Source organism: Bufo bufo, chromosome 5, assembly GCF_905171765.1.
Source record: "Bufo bufo chromosome 5, aBufBuf1.1, whole genome shotgun sequence".
NCBI classification, from domain to species: Eukaryota; Metazoa; Chordata; class Amphibia; order Anura; family Bufonidae; genus Bufo; species Bufo bufo.
Window position 1 is genome coordinate 247062152 of NC_053393.1, and position 20519 is coordinate 247082670.

Sequence of the window (20519 nt, forward strand, 5' to 3'; positions counted from 1 at the left end):
ATTGCAAAGACTTTGCATCTATCATCATCAACTGTGCATAACATCATCCGAAGATTCAGAGAATCTGGAACAATCTCTGTGCGTAAGGGTCAAGGCCGTAAAACCATACTGGATGCCCGTGATCTCCAGGCCCTTAAACGACACAGCACCACAAACAGGAATGCTACTGTAAAGGAAATCACAGAATGGGCTCAGGAATACTTCCAGAAACCATTGTCAGTGAACACAATCCACCGTGCCATCCGCCGTTGCCAGCTGAAACTCTACAGTGCAAAGAAGAAGCCATTTCTAAGCAAGATCCACAAGCTCAGGCGTTTTCACTGGGCCAGGGATCATTTAAAATGGAGTGTGGCAAAATGGAAGACTGTTCTGTGGTCAGACGAGTCACGATTCAAAGTTCTTTTTGGAAATCTGGGACGCCATGTCATCCGGACCAAAGAGGACAAGGACAACCCAAGTTGTTATCAACGCTCGGTTCAGAAGCCTGCATCTCTGATGGTATGGGGTTGCATGAGTGCGTGTGGCATGGGCAGCTTGCATGTCTGGAAAGGCACCATCAATGCAGAAAAATATATTCAGGTTCTAGAACAACATATGCTCCCATCCAGACGTCATCTCTTTCAGGGAAGACCCTGCATTTTTCAACAAGATAATGCCAGACCACATTCTGCATTAATCACAAAATCATGGCTGCGTAGGAGAAGGATCCGGGTACTGAAATGGCCAGTCTGCAGTCCAGATCTTTCACCTATAGAGAACATTTGGCGCATCATAAAGAGGAAGGTGCAACAAAGAAGGCCCAAGACGATTGAACAGTTAGAGGCCTGTATTAGACAAGAATGGGAGAGCATTCCTATTTCTAAACTTGAGAAACTGGTCTCCTCGGTCCCCAGACGTCTGTTGAGTGTTGTAAGAAGAAGGGGAGATGCCACACAGTGGTGAAAATGGCCTTGTCCCAACTTTTTGGGGATTTGTTGAACCCATGAAATTCTGATTCAACATATTTTTCCCTTAAAATGGTACATTTTCTCAGTTTAAACTTTAGTTCCGTGATTTATGTTCTATTCTGAATAAAATATTAGAAGTTGGCACCTCCACATCATTGCATTCAGTTTTTATTCACGATTTGTATAGTGTCCCAACTTTTTTGGAATCCGGTTTGTAAATAAATACCGGCCATGTTGGATTACTATATGTCGCCTGTATTCATTTCCTTTATACTGTTTTTATACTGTTTTTACTTGCTTGTAATGTATATTATATCTTCATCCTGGTTGAAAACACACTTAATATCTTTTAGGACTGCAACAAGTCAAACTGGCCATGTTTAGAGGTGGAATGTAATTTCACATCATTAGCTAAAGAAGAAACCCAAAATATTGAGGTTCTTACACTGCTTAATACAGAGATATTGAAAAAGGTAAGAAGTCTACAGTTATGCAATGTGTGCATGTCTTTGTAGCGTGTATGTAGTGTTTGTAGATGTACTGCATATAGAGATAAGAAAAATGTTTAAACACATATGGATTTCCAGCATTTTTGCTTCAGTTACCTTCACTTTTCCAAGGATCATTTACATTGCTTATTATCTTTTTTACCTGTACTAGTCTGATGACTTGGTCCTTTAGCTGACATGTTATATGGAATTGCACCATGAGTCGTCACACCCAGGACGTTGCAGCCTTAGGGTCCATTCACACGTCCGTTTTTTCTTTCCTGATCTGTTCCGTTTTTTCTGGATCATGTCCGTTTAAATATAAAACATGTCCTATTCTTTTCCTGAAAAATCGGATCCTGGTACAATACAAAGTCAATGGATCCGCAAAAAACGGAAGACATACGGATGTCATTCCGTATGTCATCCGTTTTATATGGAATCCGTTCCTGGAAATTACATTTTAATTTTATTTATTTTTTTAAAGAAATCCAAACAACTTTATTTGCTTATTGAAATTTATACATGTTTCCGTTTTTTGCGGATCCGCAAAAAACGGATGACATACGGAAACATTTTCAGGAACAACGGATCCGCAAAAAACGGGCAGAAAATCGGATTATAGAAAAATACTGACGTGTGAATGTAGCCTAAATGTGATTCACTATGGTTGTCATCACGGTCAAAATATTTTCAATATTTTTTGCAGCATCATTGCAGGGGTCTAATTATAGCATAGTATTTCCAGTTTTACATTTTCTAGAATTCATAAAGACCTCAACTACAAAGACTCTAGTTCATAGCTGAGTTATAATGTTGGACTATTGCAGTATATCTGCAGTTATTAGCACTTGGTGCTAAACTACTCAGAATAGTAGAGTTTCAGTTTTTGTCACATAAATCAATTCTACAATCAGTTGTAAGAAATTTTTAAATATATCTTATTACAGAAATAATTGTCTTTATCCACTTATCAGACTCCTTTCCTCCTCTCCCATATCGCACACTGATCATGAAACCTACATTTACTGGTAACATCCATCTTCGAAGAGGCAGATGGAGAGAGACAAATACACAGAGGCTCCTGCAGCTACAGTCAGGTCCATAACTATTGGAACATCGACACAATTCTAAAATTTTTGGCTCTATACACCACCACAATGGATTTGAAATGAAACGAACAAGATGTGCTTTAACTGCAGACTGTCAGCTTTGAGGGTATTTACATCCAAATCAGGTGAACGGTGTAGGAATTACAACAGTTTGCATATGGGCCTCCCACTTGTTAAGGGACCAAAAGTAACGGGACAATCGGCTTCTCAGCTGTTCCATGGCCAGGTGTGTGTTATTCCCTCATTATCCCAATTACAATGAGCAGATAAAAGGTCCAGAGTTCACTTCAAGTGTGCTATTTGCATTTGGAATCTGTTGCTGTCAACTCTCAAGATGAGATCCAAAGAGCTGTCACTATCAGTGAAGCAAGCCATCATTAGGCTGAAAAAACAAAACAAACCCATCAGAGAGATAGCAAAAACATTAGGCGTGGCCAAAAGAACTGTTTGGAACATTCTTAGGGCTCTTTCACACTTGCGTTGTCCGGATCCGTCGTGTACTCCATTTGCCAGAGGTGCCCATCCGTCTTCAAAATGCGTTCAGTGTTACTATGGCACCCAGGACGCTATTAAAGTCCTGGTTGCCATAGTAGTAGTGGGGAGTGGGGGAGCAGTATACTTGCCATCCGTGCGGCTCCCGGGGCTCTCCAGAATGACGTCAGAGCGACCCATGCGCATGGATGACGTGATCCATGCGACACGTCATCCATGCGAGTGGGGCGCCCTGACGTCACTCTGAAGCGCCCCGGGAGCCGCACGGACGGTAAGTATACTGCTCCCCCGCTCCCCACTACACTTTACCATGGCAACCAGGACTTTAGCGTCCTGGAAGCCATGGTAACCATTCAGAAAAAGCTAAACGTCGGATCCGGTAATGCGCTGAAACGACATTTAGCTTAAGGCCGGATCCGGATTAATGCCTTTCAATGGGCATTAATTCCGGATCCGGCCTTGTGGCAAGTGTTCAGGATTTTTGGCCGGAGCAAAAAGCTCAGCATGCTGCGGTATTTTCTCCGGCCAAAAAACGTTCCGTTCCGGAACTGAAGGCATCCTGATGCATCCTGAACGGATTTCTCTCCATTCAGAATGCATGGGGATAATCCTGATCAGGATTCTTCTGGCATAGAGGCCCGACGACGGAACTCTATGCCGGAACCCAACAACGCAAGTGTGAAAGAGCCCTTAAAAAGAAGGAACGCATCGGTGAGCTCAGCAACACCAGAAGACCCGGAAGACCACGGAAAACCACTGTGGTGGATGACCGAAGAATTCTTTCCCTGGTAAAGAAAACACCCTTCACAACAGTTGGCCAGATCAAGAACACTTTCCAGGAGGTAGGTGTATGTGTGTCAAAGTCAACAATCAAGAGAAGACTTCACCAGAGTGAATACACAGGGTTCACCACAAGATGTAAACCATTGGTGAGCCTCAAAAACAGGAAGGCCAGATTAGAGTTTGCCAAATGACATCTAAAAAAGCCTTCACAGTTCTGGAACAACATCCTATGGACAGATGAGACCAAGATCAACTTGTACCAGAGTAATGGGAAGAGAAGAGTATGGAGAAGGAAATGAACTGCTCATGATCCTGAGCATACTACCTCATCAGTGAAGCATGGTGGTGGCAGTCATGGCGTGGGCATGTATGGCTACCAATGGAACTGGTTCTCTTGTATTTATTGATAATGTGACTGCTGACAAAAGCAGAAGGATTAATTGTGAAGTGTTTCGGGCAATATTATCTGCTCATATTCAGCCAAATGCTTCAGAACTCATTGGACGGCGCTTCACAGTGCAGATGGACAATGACCTAAAGCATACTGCAAAAGCAACCAAAGAGTTTTAATGGAAAGAAGTAGAATTTTATGCAATGACCAAGTCAATCACCTGAACTGAATCTGATTGAGCATGCATTTCACTTGCTGAAGACAAAACTGAAGGGAAAATGCCCCAAGAACAAGCAGGAACTGAAGACAGTTGCAGTAGAGGCCTGGCAGAGCATCACCAGGGATGAAACCCAGCATCTGGTGATGTTTATGCGTTCCAGACTTCATGCTGTAATTGACTGCAAAGGATTTGCAACCAAGTATTAAAAAGTGAAAGTTTGATTTATGATTATTTTTCTGTCCCATTACTTTTGGCCCCCTAACAAGTGGGAGGCACATATGCAAACTGTTGTAATTCCTACATTGTTCATCTGATTTGGATGTAAATACCCTCAAATTAAAGCTGACAGTCTGCAATTAAAGCACTTTGTTTCATTTCAAATCCATTGTGGTAGTGTATAGAGCCAAAAATGTTAGAATTGTGTCGATGTCCCAATATTTATGGACCTGGCTGTATGTATACTATTTTACTAATATACTAGTGCTGGATTCACAGCTACACAGAGATATAGCAGCTGCAGAGATATTTGTGTTTTTATCCATATGCAAACAAGCACATTGGAGCGCCAGGGGGCAGAACTAAAGCACTGCTTTTGAAACACCCCTGTGCTCTGCACATTCCCTTTTCCCCTTGATTGACAGGGCTAGACATCAGCATGGTGAGGGCAGAGCTATCTCCTAGAGCTGTGTTCTAACATGTACATATTATATACACTATGTACTATAGCCTTACTATGTTGAGAATAGAGATTTTCTATGATAAGAAAGCAAATACATATTACTAGCTTATTCACAGGCACAATATATGATTATAAAGACACCAGTAATAATGTGTTAGTTTTCTAATTATAGGAAATCACTATTTTTCAATGTGATAAGGCTTTATCATACTGAGGAGTTTTCTTTTCTTAGAAAGCTAATACATATTACATTTTTTTTATAATCATATATTGGGCCACTGAATAAACCAGCAATATGTATTTGCTTTCTAAAATTGCAATATGGTAAGGTTATAGTAAGTAGTGTATATGATATGCACATTCAAGGACACAGCTTTGCCCCCAAAATGCTGATGTCTAACGCTGTCAATCAAGGGCAGGGCAGAGTGTGCAGAGCACATGGGTGTTAAAAAGCAGTGCTTTAAGGGTTCAGCCCATTTAATTAGCATGATCAACCCTACCAGGCAGTATGCCTGGTTTAATAAGGTTGATCATGCTAACAGTGGCTCTTTAAATATGCAGTCATAATGGTCAAATATACAGTTTTTCCTCTTGTACACCGACACACACATAATAGCTTGTTCTGAAAATTCACCTGAAATTGTAGTTACAATTTAACCATTAAATAAGTCCAATATAGAAATTCTTCGACATATGTTTTTGGCTATTTTACTGAATAATTGTAAATATCAAACTGTCATATGCAGTTATATATTCTGATATGAAATAAAATATTTTGCATACATGTTAATGGTACAAGCTGGCTAATTCATTAGAAAAATACCGTTTTTGTTCTGTATATCTACAGCTGTACACATACAGTGGATATAAAAAGTCTACTGTTAAAATGTCAGGTTTCTCTGATGTAAAAAAATGAGACAAAGATAAATCATTTTAGAACTTTTTCCACCTTTAATGTGACCTATAAACTGTACCACTCAACTGAAAAACAAACTAAAATCTTTTAGGTAGAGGGAAGAAAAAATATAAAAATAAAATAATATGGTTGCATAAGTGTGCACACCCTTGAACTAATACTTTGTTGAAGCACCTTTTGATTTTATTACAGCACTCAGTCTTTTTGGGTATGAGTCTTTCAGCATGGCACATTTTGACTTGGCAAGATTTGCCCACTCTTCTTTGCAAAAACACTCCAAATCTGTCAGATTGCGAGGGCATCTCCTGTGCACAGCCCTCTTCAGATCACCCCACAGATTTTCAATCTGATTCAGGTCTGGGCTCTGGCTGGGCCATTCCAAAACTTCAATCTTCTTCTGGTGAAGCCATTCCTTTGTTTATTTGGATGTATGCTTTGGGTCGTTGTCATGCTGAAAGATGTTCCTCTTCATGTTTAGCTTTCTAGCAGAAGCCTGAAGGTTTTGTGCCAATATTGACTGGTATTTGGAACTGTTCATAATTCCCTCTAGCTTAACTAAGGCCCCAGTTCCAGCTGAAGAAAAACAGCCCCAATGCATGATGCTGCCACCACCATGCTTCACTGTGGGTATGGTGTTCTTTTGGTGATGTGCAGTGTTGTTTTTGCGCCAAATATATCTTTTGGAATTATGGCCAAAAAGTTCAACCTTGGTTTCATCAGACCATAACACCTTTTCCCACATGCTTTTGGGAGACTTCAGATGTGTTTTTGCAAAATGTAGCATGGCTTGGATATTTTTCTTTGGAAGAAAAGGCTTTCATCTTGCCACTCTACCCCAGACATATGAAGAATACGGGAGATTGTTGTCACATGTACCACACAGCCAGTACTTGCCAGATATTCCTGCAGCTCCTTTAATGTTGCTGTAGGCCTCTTGGTACCTTCCCAGACCAGTTTTCTTCTCGTCTTTTTATCAATTTTGGTGGGACGTCCAGTTCTTGGTAATGTCACTGTTGTGCCATATTTTCTCCACTTGATGATGACTGTCTTCACTGTGTTCCATGGTATATGTAATGCCTTGGAAATTCTTTTGTACCCTTCTCATGACTGATACCTTTTAACAATGAGATCCCTCTGATGCTTTGGAAACTCTCTGTGGACCATGGCTTTTGATGTGGGATGCGACTAAGAAAATTTCAGGAAGGACCAACTAGAGCAGCAGAACTTTATTTGGGGTTAATCAGAGGCACTTTAAATGATGGCAGGTGTATGCTGACTCCTATTTAACATGATTTTGAATGTGATTGCTTAATTCTGAACACAGCTACATCCCCAGTTATAAGAGGGTGTGCACACTTATGCAACCACATTATTTTAGTTTTTTTTGTTTTCTTCCCTCCACCTAAAAGATTTCAGTTTGTTTTTCAATTGAGTGGTACAGTTTATAGGTCACATTAAAGGTGGAAAACGTTCTGAAATGATTTATCTTTGTCTCATTTTTTTACAGGGGTGTGTAGACTTTTTATATCCACTGTACCTAAAGTAACAAAGTTATATTTTCTGCCTTAGAATAAATATGAACAGTAGACTGGCAGACAGACAGTCTTGGAGAGATCATGTTTGGAACAGAGATAACTTGCAGAATAATAACAATTTGCTTTTTATTACACTGTTGCCTCTTAAACAAAATGCAAACATTATTTTCTAATTTGACGTATTTGTAAATAAAACATACTTTTAACCACTTAAGGACCACAGGTTTATACCCCCCTAAAGACCAGGCCCTTTTTTACAAATCGGCACTCCACAACTTTAGCGGTTTATTGCTCGGTCATGCAACTTACCACCCAAATGAATTTTACCTCCTTTTCTTCTCACTAATAGAGCTTTCATTTGGTGGTATTTCATTGCTGCTGACATTTTTACTTTTTTTGTTATTAATCGAAATTTAACGATTTTTTTGCAAGAAAATGACATTTTTCACTTTCAGTTGCAAAATTTTGCAAAAAAACGACATCCATATATAAATTTTTCTCTAAATTTATTGTTCTACATGTCTTTGATAAAAAAAAATGTTTGGGTAAAAAAAAAATGGTTTGGGTAAAAGTTATAGCGTTTACAAACTATGGTACAAAAATGTGAATTTCCGCTTTTTGAAGCAGCTCTGACTTTCTGAGCACCTGTCATGTTTCCTGAGGTTCTACAATGGCCAGACAGTACAAACACCCCACAAATGACCCCATTTCGGAAAGTAGACACCCTAATGTATTCGCTAATGGGCATAGTGAGTTCATAGAACTTTTTTTTTTTTGTCACAAGTTAGCGGAAAATGATGATTTTTTTTTTTTTTCTTACAAAGTCTCATATTTCACTAACTTGTGACAAAAAATAAAAACTTCCATGAACTCACTATGCCCATCAGCGAATACCTTGGGGTGTCTTCTTTCCAAAATGGGGTCACTTGTTGGGTAGTTATACTGCCCTGGCATTTTCCAGGGGCCCTAATGTGTGGTAAGTAGGTAAATGACCTGTGAAATCCTAAAGGTGCTCTTTGGAATGTGGGCCCCTTTTCCCACCTAGGCTGCAAAAAAGTGTCACACATCTGGTACCGCCGTATTCAGGAGAAGTTGGGGAATGTGTTTTGGGGTGTCTTTTTACATATACTCATGCTGGGTGAGAGAAATATCTCAGCAAAAGACAACTTTTCCCATTTTTTTATACAAAGTTGGCATTTGACCAAGATATTTATCTCACCCAGCATGGGTATATGTTAAATGACACCCCAAAACACATTGCCCAACTTCTCCTGAGTACGGCGATACCAGATGTGTGACACTTTTTTGCAGCCTAGATGCGCAAAGGGGCCCACATTCCTTTTATGAGGGCATTTTTAGACATTTGGATCCCAGACTTCTTCTCACGCTTTAGGGCCCCTAGAATGCCAGGGCAGTATAAATACCCCACATGTGACCCCATTTTGGAAAGAAGACACCCCAAGGTATTCAATGAGGGGCATGGCGAGTTCATAGAATTTTTTTTTTTTGGCACAAGTTAGCGGAAATTGATTTTATTTATTTTTTTCTCACAAAGTCTCCCTTTCCGCTAACTTGGGACAAAAATTTCAATCGTTCATGGACTCAATATGCCCCTCACGGAATACCTTGGGGTGTCTTCTTTCCGAAATGGGGTCACATGTGGGGTATTTATACTGCCCTGGCATTCTAGGGGCCCTAAAGCGTGAGAAGAAGTCTGGAATATAAATCTCTAAAAAATTTTACGCATTTGGATTCCGTGAGGGGTATGGTGAGTTCATGTGAGATTTTATTTTTTGACACAAGTTAGTGGAATATGAGACTTTGTAAGAAAAAAAAAAAAAATTCCGCTAACTTGGGCCAAAAAAATGTCTGAATGGAGCCTTACAGGGGGGTGATCAATGACAGGGGGGTGATCAATGACAGGGGGGTGATCAGGGAGTCTATATGGGGTGATCACCCCCCTGTCATTGATCACCCCCCTATAAGGCTCCATTCAGATGTCCGTATGTGTTTTGCGGATCCGATCCATGTATCCGTGGATCCGTAAAAATCATACGGACATCTGAATGCAGCCTGACAGGGGGGGTGATCAATGACAGGGGGGGGTGATCAATGACAGGGGGGGTGATCAATGACAGGGGGGGTGATCAATGACAGGGGGGGTGATCAATGACAGGGGGGTGATCAGGGAGTCTATATGGGGTGATCACCCCCCCTGGAAGGCTCCAGGGAGACGCCTGTATGTGTTTTGCGGATCCGATCCATCTATCAGTGGATCCGTAAAAATCATGCGGACATCTGAATGGAGCTTTACAGGGGGGTAATCAATGACAGGGGGGTGATCAGGGAGTCTATATGTGGTGATCACCACAGTCATTGATCACGCCCCTGTAAGGCTCCATTCAGACGTCCATATGCGTTTTGCGGATCCGATCCATGTATCAGTGGATCCGTAAAAATCATGCCGACGTCTGAATGGAGCTTTACAGGGGGGTGATCAATGACAGGGGGGTAATCAATGACAGGGGGGTGATCAGGGAGTCTATATGGGGTGATCACCACAGTCATTGATCACGCCCCTGTAAGGCTTCATTCAGACGTCCGTATGCGTTTTGCGGATCCGATCCTTCTATCAGTGGATCCGTAAAAATCATGCGGACGTCTGAATGGAGCTTTACAGGGGGGTAATCAATGACAGGGGGGTGATCAGGGAGTCTATATGGGGTGATCACCACAGTCATTGATCACGCCCCTGTAAGGCTCCATTCAGACGTCCGTATGCGTTTTGCGGATCCGATCCATCTATCAGTGGATCCGTAAAAATCATGCGGACATCTGAATGGAGCTTTACAGGGGGGTAATCAATGACAGGGGGGTGATCAGGGAGTCTATATGGGGTGATCACCACAGTCATTGATCACGCCCCTGTAAGGCTCCATTCAGACGTCCGTATGCGTTTTGCGGATCCGATCCATCTATCAGTGGATCCGTAAAAATCATGCGGACGTCTGAATAGAGCTTTACAGAGGGGTAATCAATGACAGGGGGGTAATCAATGACAGGGGGGTGATCAGGGAGTCTATATGGGGTGATCAGGGGTGATCAAGGGTGAATAAGGGGTCAATAAGTGACAGGGGGGGGGGGTGTAGTGTAGTGGTGCTTGGTGCAACATATTACTGAGCTACCTGTGTCCTCTGGTGGTCGATCCAAACAAAGGGGACCACCAGAGGACCAGGTAGCAGGTATATTAGACGCTGTTATCAAAACAGCGTCTGATATACCTTTCAGGGGTTAAAAAAATCACATCTCCAGCCTGCCAGCGAACGATCGCCGCTGGCAGGCTGGAGATCCACTCTCTTACCTTCCGTTCCTGTGAGCGCGCGCGCCTGTGTGCGCGCGTTCACAGGAAATCTCGGCTCACGCGAGATGACGCCAATCGGCGTTAGCGTAGCCTGGGGGAGCCGCCGCGAGGACGACCTTTCGGCGTTACAGTTGCGGCAAGTGGTTAAAGAAGCTGACAATGGTGTTCAAAAATAAAAAAAACATACCCAACTCACTAGTCCCCTACTGCAGTAAATGCCTGCCCGACCAATAACTGGTCACAACAGTGGTTGGCTGAGCATGGATTTCTGGGGGACCGGAAGCCAGAGGGCAGTGTAGGAACCTGGGCTGCATCTCATCGGAAGCAATGGGGGATGTGTGTGTGAATGCATTTTTTGTACATTATTATGAGCCTGTTTAAAAGTAATCATTTATTTGCAAGACAATCTCTGTGAAAGTCAATCTGTGCATAATATTTTGTGTAAAATGTCGCTTTTAACAAAATGTTGTGGCCCAGATTTACTAATCCTGTAGATGGCATAACTTAGACAGACTGTCTAGACCTGCACCAGATTTATCACAGGTGCTCAGGCTGGATGATAAATCTGGTGCATGGACAGACACTTTTCTCTGACTCTGTACCAACTGTTGGTTGACTTACTTTGAGATTGATTTTTGGATGCAAAATGGCGCATCTTAGGCCTAAACCTTTCCCGCTAAGCCCTTCCTTTTCCTTTAAGACCCCCTTGTTAAGCATGTCAGAAAAAGTGTAGAAACCCCGGGTGTGCCAAATTTTGCAAATTTTATGCCACGTTTTAGACAGATTTTTGGTGCAGATCTATTACTAAATCTGGGCCTGTATGTGCAAGTAATACATTTCTTGGGGTAGTTTAAGAAACTGCTGTCATGGACCAATTGTCCCCTGTTTTCCACAAGGGAGATACATAATATGGGATTCTTCAGCCAATGGGCCCTCAGGTCCTGTCCAATTACTGTATCATGCACGTTACTCTTGAGCACAGGTGTCAGTTTTATTCCCTATATGAGAATATTTCTGTAATTTACTTCTCAAAGTCATGTTAATTAAATGGATTCCATGACTGAAGCATAGCAACTCATACCATTTAAGCAGATCTCAACAAAAGTGTGGTTATTTAATAAATGTTTGCCATATGTCTGTTTCCCTAGAAGACAATATGTCATGGTGCCCACATGTTGCTTGTGTAACATTATGTAAACTGATATGATTCTTTAACTATAATATGTTATTCTCCACAGGATAGTTCTTCAGTAATTCAGTTTGTGACCCGGGCTCATTTATCTATAGATTTAAAATTACGGGCAGTAGAAGTGCCGCATGGAAACTCACAGGATGCAACAGTAAGTATAAATGATTCCTCCTACTTAGATCCATATGTGTACTGTATATGAAATAACATCCACGTTATATTTTTTTACAAGACAGTATTGTAATGCTCTGATATTATACTCTCTTTGTTTTGTGTTGGGAATATATACAATCAGGTTTCCAGTTCTTTACAATTGATGACTTATCCTTAGGATCTTATCAGATCATTGGGGGTTCAACTGTTTAACCTCCTAAAGTCTCTCTGCTCCCAATGTCAGATTGGGTGTAATAGAAAGGCGCTGGACAACCCCTATTAAAGGGGCTTTTTTTTTTACTGTGTCTTGGGGTAGCATTCTTCTGCTTGTCCTCCTTACATTGGTTGGGTGCTTTACATATAATCTCTTGACAAATGTGCTAGAAACCTGAATATCGTCAATTTAGTAATACATCTTTATTTTAAGCTCTGTGCTGTTTTGACTCATCCTGAATCCATCCCAAAGTCTCATGTTCCAACCTCTCACATCCTAGCTTTCATGTGCGTTTGAATGAGAGGTGGCAATGGATGGGTCGTGTCACATGGCTCTCCATCAGCAGCACAGAACTTGTAGTAAAGTTATATGTTTCTAACAAATTTGACATGATTATATAGTGACCAACCTTTTTAAACATGCAGTGACCTAAAGGGTTAATGCCATACTGTAATGTGGTTCACTACAAAAGGGTTAATGTGACTGTATATTGTGTCTCACAGGCTGTGTATGGGAGAAATAGTAAATTTTTCTTGCCCTGGACTCTTGCTAGGAGTGGGCTGGTCCCACCCCTACGAACCAGAAGCTGTAGTGTAGAGATTGTACAGCTAGCAGCCAGAGAGTGAGCAGCTAGTTTTGTGTAGCTGGTGCCAGAGAAAAGCAGCAGAGTTACACCAGACCTGCAATCTAAGAGATACCAGAAAAAGTGACTGGAGACCAGTGCCCACCTCTGAAAAAAAAGCAGCATTGAATTTTTCAGAAGGTTGAGGACCATTACAAAAGGGCCAGAATTGGGCAAGAAAACCAGTGAAAGGTAACTCACATTTACGGCTGTAGACTTCACTGCACATGGTCTGGAGAATAGCCATCTGTTTGAAGACTGCACCCTGCAGTTGGGCATTGCAGAAATATAGAGAAAGAAATTGCCCCTTGGCAGATTTGGAAAGTTATTTGGATTAATTAGGAAGAGACTGTGCATGTAACCTGAACTTAATTTTGCAAGTGCCTGTATGTAATATAGTCTGTCACTTCCTTCTCGCTATGAAGTGAACCCTCAGTTATGCTGAGGATTTATTAGTCACAGCAGTTTCCCACCAACCAGGCTAAGATAGCCTTCCTGGTTTCACTCCTGACAGGAGAAGCTCTTGCCTGGGCTACCCCACTCTGAGAGAGACGTGATCCTCTGACCCACAAGGTGCAGGAATTTCTGACCACCTTCCATAGGGTCTTTGAGGAACCTGGCCAAACTACATCTTCCACTTCTTCCTTTCTACATCTGCACCACGGCAAACTTAAATTTGGTCATTACTCCATACAGTTCCACACACTGGCTTCTGAACTGGCCTGGAACGATGAGGCACTTATAGTGGCTTTTTGGCAAGGTCTCTCTGGGCGAATTAAAGATGACCTGGTGGTTCATGATATACCTTCAACTCTGGACTACATAATTTCTCTTGTTACCCATACTGACCTCCTATTAAAGGAGCGTGCCAAGGAGCTAGCATGTGAGAGGAGTGCTCAAAGACTGGCCCAATCTTTCAAGAGACCCTTAACTCCTCCACATCTGGCTCCAGTTTAGGAACCCTTGCAGTTAGACTAGGTAAGCTGTTTGAAGAGGAGTGTCAGCACAGCACACTAACGACCTGTGTATGTATTTGGGGATCCAAGGGACACTACATGCATACCTGTCCTCTCAAGGCAGGAAAACTCTAGAGCCTAGGGTAGAAGAGACAACCTTGGGTGAAGATCAGCTCTCTTCAAAATTGACTCTATCCATGTTGCAATCCTGCTGTGAGACTCAGTTTACCATTCAGGCCTTCCTGGACTCTGGTTTGGCAGGAAACTTCCTGTATCAGGCATTGGTGAACCAATACCGCATGCCTAACCAGCACCTAGAAAAGTCCTTGGTGGTTACATATGTCAATTGGATTGCCCTTCCTGAATGCATCCAGTACACCACCACGCCCTTGGATCTTCAAGTGGGTGAACTCCACACAGAGAAGATTTCATTCTATGTCCTGCCTGTGTGTACCAGTCCCCTTTTTCTGGAACTGCTTTAGCTTTGTCTGCAATGGCATGTACTGTCATAGACCTAGGTGAAGATACTACATTGGGGATCTGCATACCACTCCGGCTGCTTGGCATCTGTATAACCATTCCAAGATCCTTGTTAAAAAGAAGGACACCTCTTTGCAGCCGTGCATTGACTACCATGGCCTGAATAACATAACTCAAGAATCAAGAATAACTATTTCCTACCGTTGATCTCTGAGCTGTTTGAAAGTATACATGGAGCCAAGATCTTCACAAATTTGGACCTCCGGAGGGAGGACAACCTCATCCGGGAGGGATTTTAATGAAAGAGGGCGTTTAACATCCACACTGGCCACTACGTATATCTTGTTATGCCCTTTGACCTATGTAATGCGTCCACTGTCTTCCAGAATGCGTTTGTGAGGTGGTCTACCGAGATGACATTCTGGTCTTCTTCCCCAATCAGGCTATGCATCACAGACATGTCTGCAGAGTGCTCCAGTGTCTGTGTGAGAATCAGCTATATGCCAAATTTGAAAAATATACAATTTGAGAAGACATTCTTACCCTTTCTAGGATATATTGTTTTGGATAAGGTCATTTCTATGGATCCCGCGAAGTTGTCAGCAGTTTTGGAATGGCCCCATCCTAATTGCGAGCTATTCAGCGATTTCTCAAGTTTGACAACTATTACAGACAATTTATACTGTACCACATTTCTCCTCCCTGACCACTCCAATCACTTTTCTCACCTGAAAGGGGGTGGATGCTAAGAAGTGGACTCCTGGGCAGTGGCAGCTTTCCAGTCCCTAAAGCAAGCTTTCACCTGTATTCTTTATCGGCCAGGTGTCACCAAACAGTTCTTCCGGGATGCCTCCTTGGTGGGTACGTGAGCTGTCCTCACCCACAAGTTTTCTTCCAGTAAAATGATCACCTGTGGCTTATTTTCAAAGGCCTTCTCCTCAGCTGAACGCAACTATTCCATTGGTGACAGGGAACTAACATTCAGTCTGGTCAGCGGCTCAACCAATGTCAAGCTCGATGGTCATTGGTCTTTGTCTGGTTTGACATCCTACATTTCCATCCCGTCGACAAGAATATCAAGGCGGATGCCATCTCTTGTTTATTTGATGTCATGCAACGGGTAGAAGAGCCACAGCACATTATCAACCCCACCCGCAGTGTTTCTATTGCCCCGGTACTGATTAAGCATATCCCTCTAGGGAAGAAATATGTTCCTCTGGCCAGGCGAAGATGTGTTCTCACTTGGGGACATGCGTATGTCTAAAGTGTCTGGTCATTCAGAAGTTCCTAAAAACAATTAAGCTCATCTGCAGGAGTTATTAGCGGCCTACTCTCCATCAGGATGTCCAGGACTTTGTTGCTGTCCAGGCTAGCTGGGCTACTTCTCTCTTTACCAATACCTGATGCTCCATGCCAACACATTGGGATAGACTTCATAACCGATTCTCCTTCTTCCTCTGGATGCACAGTGATTTTGGTGGTTGTGGACTGTTTCTTGAGGATGGCGCATTTCGTACCCCTTCAGCCATACAACTGGCCCATTTGTTTAACAAGCACATCTTTCATTCACACGGTCTTTCTTACCATATTGTTTTGGACAGGGAGGGGCAGTTCACCTTAAGGTTCTGGAGATCACTTTGTAGGTGGTTGGAGGTTAGCCTGTACTTCTGCTCTGTCTACCATCCACAATGTGTCCCAGCTCAGACCTCTTGTGCTGAACTACTACTCCTCCGTATCCACACATCTGTTCCCACCAGTACTGAGGATGAATTCGATGTCAGAAGTATACTAGATATGAAGAAAGCAAAGTCCAGATCCCTTTATAGGGGTTAAAGGGTGAATTCCAGGGCACTGACAGGATAATGCCCATAGGTTTTGCCCAAAGTTAAACAGGTTGGTCAACAACGTGATACTACATACACTGATCATTATAGTTCCTTTATTATCTGCAGCTGTGTGAAATGAACTTTTATTCTGCCAGGTGCAACTCCCACAAGTTCCAAGGTAGTGGCGACTCACTGTGAAGTGCTCTCTACATTCTGCATTGAACTACCCACTTCCCACCCCCCTCTGCTTTGAGTGTCAGCTGTAGCAGCCAACCAGGAGACGACTACAGCTGTCACTCAGAGCAGTTACTATACTATATTTTTGTTATTTTTGTTCTATATATAAGCCAAATATCAGTAATGTCAGGTTTTTATAGTGGAAACATGTTTTAGTTTTTTCAACTTATTAGCCTGTTACTTCCAAACATGAGGTATACGTCTTTCATATACAGTAGTGCAAAAAGTCCTTTATGATAATAGTACATTATATTAAAAGATGATAGATACAGGAGTTCATTCCAGAGCACACAATTTCAATGCAGGTTACTGAATGCAACCACAAGCTCCAGATTGCCTTTTCATTTGGCAGAGGATCTAGTGGTTGAACTGCAGTAATGGCTCCATTCTACTTACCACCCCCATAGCAATGAGAAACTAAAATATGTTTTTGTAAGGAAAGGTCAACAATATTATACGTTTTCCCCTGACACTGCTGTTTGGCATAGTCATTCTAAACTTTTGGCTCAGGTACACAGAACCAGCACACAAAACAGCTACTTTACTGTACTGAGCCTTCTTTTCACTCACAATTCAAATCTGCAAAGCTTAGGAAACATGCCGCTCATTGTTTTATCAACTGCGTAGAGAGGATTGTTTTAAAAAGTCAATCCATTTCTGAGAACTTCCCTAATATAGTTACAGCAGCTGATGTTACTCTTCTTTGACTTTTCACTGTTGCCATGTAAAATGTTTTTACTAAAAAGAAAAATGTGAACAGGATTCGAAAAAGATTAGCTGTAAGCTTTAATATGAAATGTGACGGAAAAGTCAGCCCATGTTTGTAGTTCTCAAAAAATAAAATTTTAAACCCCTTAAGGGTCCATTCACACGTCCGTTGTTTCTTTCCTGATCTGTTCCGTTTTTTGCTGAACAGATCTGGACCAGATCTGGACCCATTCATTTTCAATAGGTCCTGAAAAAAAACAGACAGCTCAATGTCTGATTTTTTTTCAGGACCCATTGAAAATGAATGGGTCCAGATCTGTTCAGCAAAAAACGGAACAGATCAGGAAAGAAACAACGGACGTGTGAATGGACCCTTAAGGGGGTGTGCAGCCTGTTTATATTGACGACCTGTCCTCAGGATAGGATAGGTCATCAATATCTGATCGGTGGGCATCCGACTCCCAGCACCCACCCCGTTTGAAGAGGAGATGTCACTCCTTGCGAGTGCTGCCTCCTCTTTATTACACTACGCATTATCTCCCCTCTAGCGGTGGCATAGTGTAATTACAAGTACTCGCTCCATTCAAACGTTTCCTCCTGTTCAAAAAGCTGATTGGCGGGAATGCCGGGTTATGGACCCCAGAAGATCAGATATACAGTCTGCACAACCCCTTTAAGGACCCAACACTTTTGTTTCTACGTCTCCCCTTCAAAAACTCATACAATTTTTCCAACAACATAGCCATATGAGGGCTTGATTTTTGTGGCATCAATTGTACTTTTTATTGGAAAAAATTTCCCAACATATGACTTACTAGTATGTCATAGCGGGAAGTGACTTCATGCAATTTGGCGTACTAGTATGTCTTGATGATCGGGCGGGCACCGTAACAGTACATCTCCGATCAATGCAGGGACCTAGAAGTCACTGACAGCCGGGTCCCTGCTGTTTGTACTAGCATCGCTGTAAAAGGTGATTTTGGCGGATTAACACCTTGTCTGCCGCAGTCAAAGCTGAGTGCAGCATACAGGGGGTTTGCGGGGGTCTGAGGGTCCATTGAGATCCCCTTTGGGTCCCCGTGCTGCAATGACTGGGAGTCGATGGCTGAGAAGGCAGTCAGAGGACTTGCACAAGCATCAGGGCTTGCCTTCTATGGAAGCCTAGGAGATCCAGCCCCTTAGGCTGGGTTTCCTAGGCAACTGTCAGTGTAATGCTGACAGACAATGCATTGTAAAGCTTTGTAGAGAGGATGAAACCCCCAAAAGTTGAAGTCCCACAGTGGGACAAAAAAAAAGAAGTTTTGAAAAATATAAAAAAACAGAGACTTATTAGGTATTGCCATGTCCATAACGACCGCTTCTATAAAAATATCACATAATCCACTCAGGTGAACACTGTAAAAAATAAATAAACAATAACTGTGCCAAAATAGAAATTTTTTGTCACCTTACATCACAAAAAGTGTAATACCAAGCGATCAAAAAGTCATATGTACCCCAAAATAGTACCAATCAAACCATCACCTCATCCCACAAAAAAGAGCTCCTAAATAAGACAATCGCCCCAAAAAAATATATATATATGGCTTTAAGAAAATGGAGACACCAAAACGTTATTTTTTTCAAAAATGCTTTCATTGTGTAAAACTTAAATAAATAAAAAAAAAGCAGACATATTAGGTATCGCCACATCTGTAACGACCTGCTCTATAAAAATATCACACAATCTACCCCCTAGGGTGAATGCAGTAAAATAAAAACTGTTCCAAAACAAACAATTTTTGTCACTTTGCCCCCAAAATGGTACCAATCAAAACATCAACTCTTTCCGCAAAAAAACAAGCCCCTACACAAGAAAAATAAAAAAATATGGAGACTTGATTTAAAAAAAATAAACGCTTTATTATGTAAAACTGAAACAAAGAAAAGAAAAGTAGACATATTTGAAATTGTCGTGTCCGTAACAACTTGTTCTATAAAAACAGCAGATGATCATTGTAAAAAGCAAAAAATAAAAACTGCCAGAACAGCCATATTTTGGTTACCTTGCCTCACAAAAATGGTAAGCTATCAAAAATCATATGTACCCCAAAACAGTACCAACAAAACTGTCACCTTATCCTGTATTTTCCAAAATGGGGTCACTTTTTGGGAGTTGCTATTGTAGGGTTGCATCAGGAGGTCTTCAGGTGTGACATGGTGTCTAAAAACCAGCCCAGCAAAATCTGCCCTCTAAAAACCAATACGGCACTTCTTTTCTTCTGGGCCCTGCTGTGTGCTCTTACAGCAGTTTACGACCACATATAGGGAGTTTCTGTAAACTGCTGAATCAGGGTAATAGATTTTGAGTTTTGTTTGGCTGTTAACCTTTGCTGTGTTACAGAAAAAAAATGGATTAAAATGGAGTCCGACAAAAAAGTGAAATTTTTAAATTTCATCTCCCTTTTTCTTTGATTCTTGTGGAACACCTAAAGGGTTAAAAAAAAAGTTAGTAAAATCAGTTTGAATAACTTGGGGGGTGTATTTTCTAACATGGGGCCATTTATGGGTGGTTTCTATTATATAAGCCCCACAAAGTAACTTCAGAACTGGACTGGTCCTTAAAAAGTGGGTTTTGGAAATTTTCTTAAAAATTTTAAGAATTATATAAAATTCTAGAGCCTTCTATTGTCCCTAAAAAAATGACATTTTAAAAATAATGCAAAATAAAAGTAGATATATGGGAAATGTAAAGTAATAACTATTATATGAGGTATCACTATCTGTTTTTAACCACTTCCGATCTGGGCCCTTTGCCCCCTTCCTGACCAGGCCAAATTTTGCAAAACTGACATATCTCACTTTATATGGTAATAACTTTGGAACGCCTTTATTTATCCAAGTCATTCAGAGATTGTTTTCTCGTGACACATTGTACTTCATGATAGTCATAAATTTGAGTCAAAATATTTCACCTTTATTTATGAAAAAATCCCAAATTTACCCAAAAATGTGAAAAATTCGCAATTTTCTAAATTTAAATTTCTCTGCTTTTAAACAGAAAGTGATACCTCATAAAATATTTATTATTTAACATTCCCCATATGTCTACTTTATGTTCGCATCATTTTGGAAATGTCATTTTATTTTTTTAGGACGTTAGAAGGCTTTTCTTCAAATTTTTAAGAAAATTGCCAAAACCCACTTTATAAGGACCAGTTCAGGTCTGAA

General features: G+C 41.4%; 1 protein-coding gene across 1 annotated transcript in view; it reads left to right on the forward strand.

Moving 5' to 3' along the window:
• Positions 1-20519, forward strand: part of ITGA9 (integrin subunit alpha 9) — a 447293-nt gene that overhangs the window by 414376 nt on the left and 12398 nt on the right. The window contains exons 25-26 of the mRNA XM_040433941.1: positions 1301-1420; positions 12163-12264. Coding sequence (XP_040289875.1) covers positions 1301-1420; positions 12163-12264 — 222 coding nt within the window. The remainder of the gene's footprint in view (positions 1-1300; positions 1421-12162; positions 12265-20519) is intronic.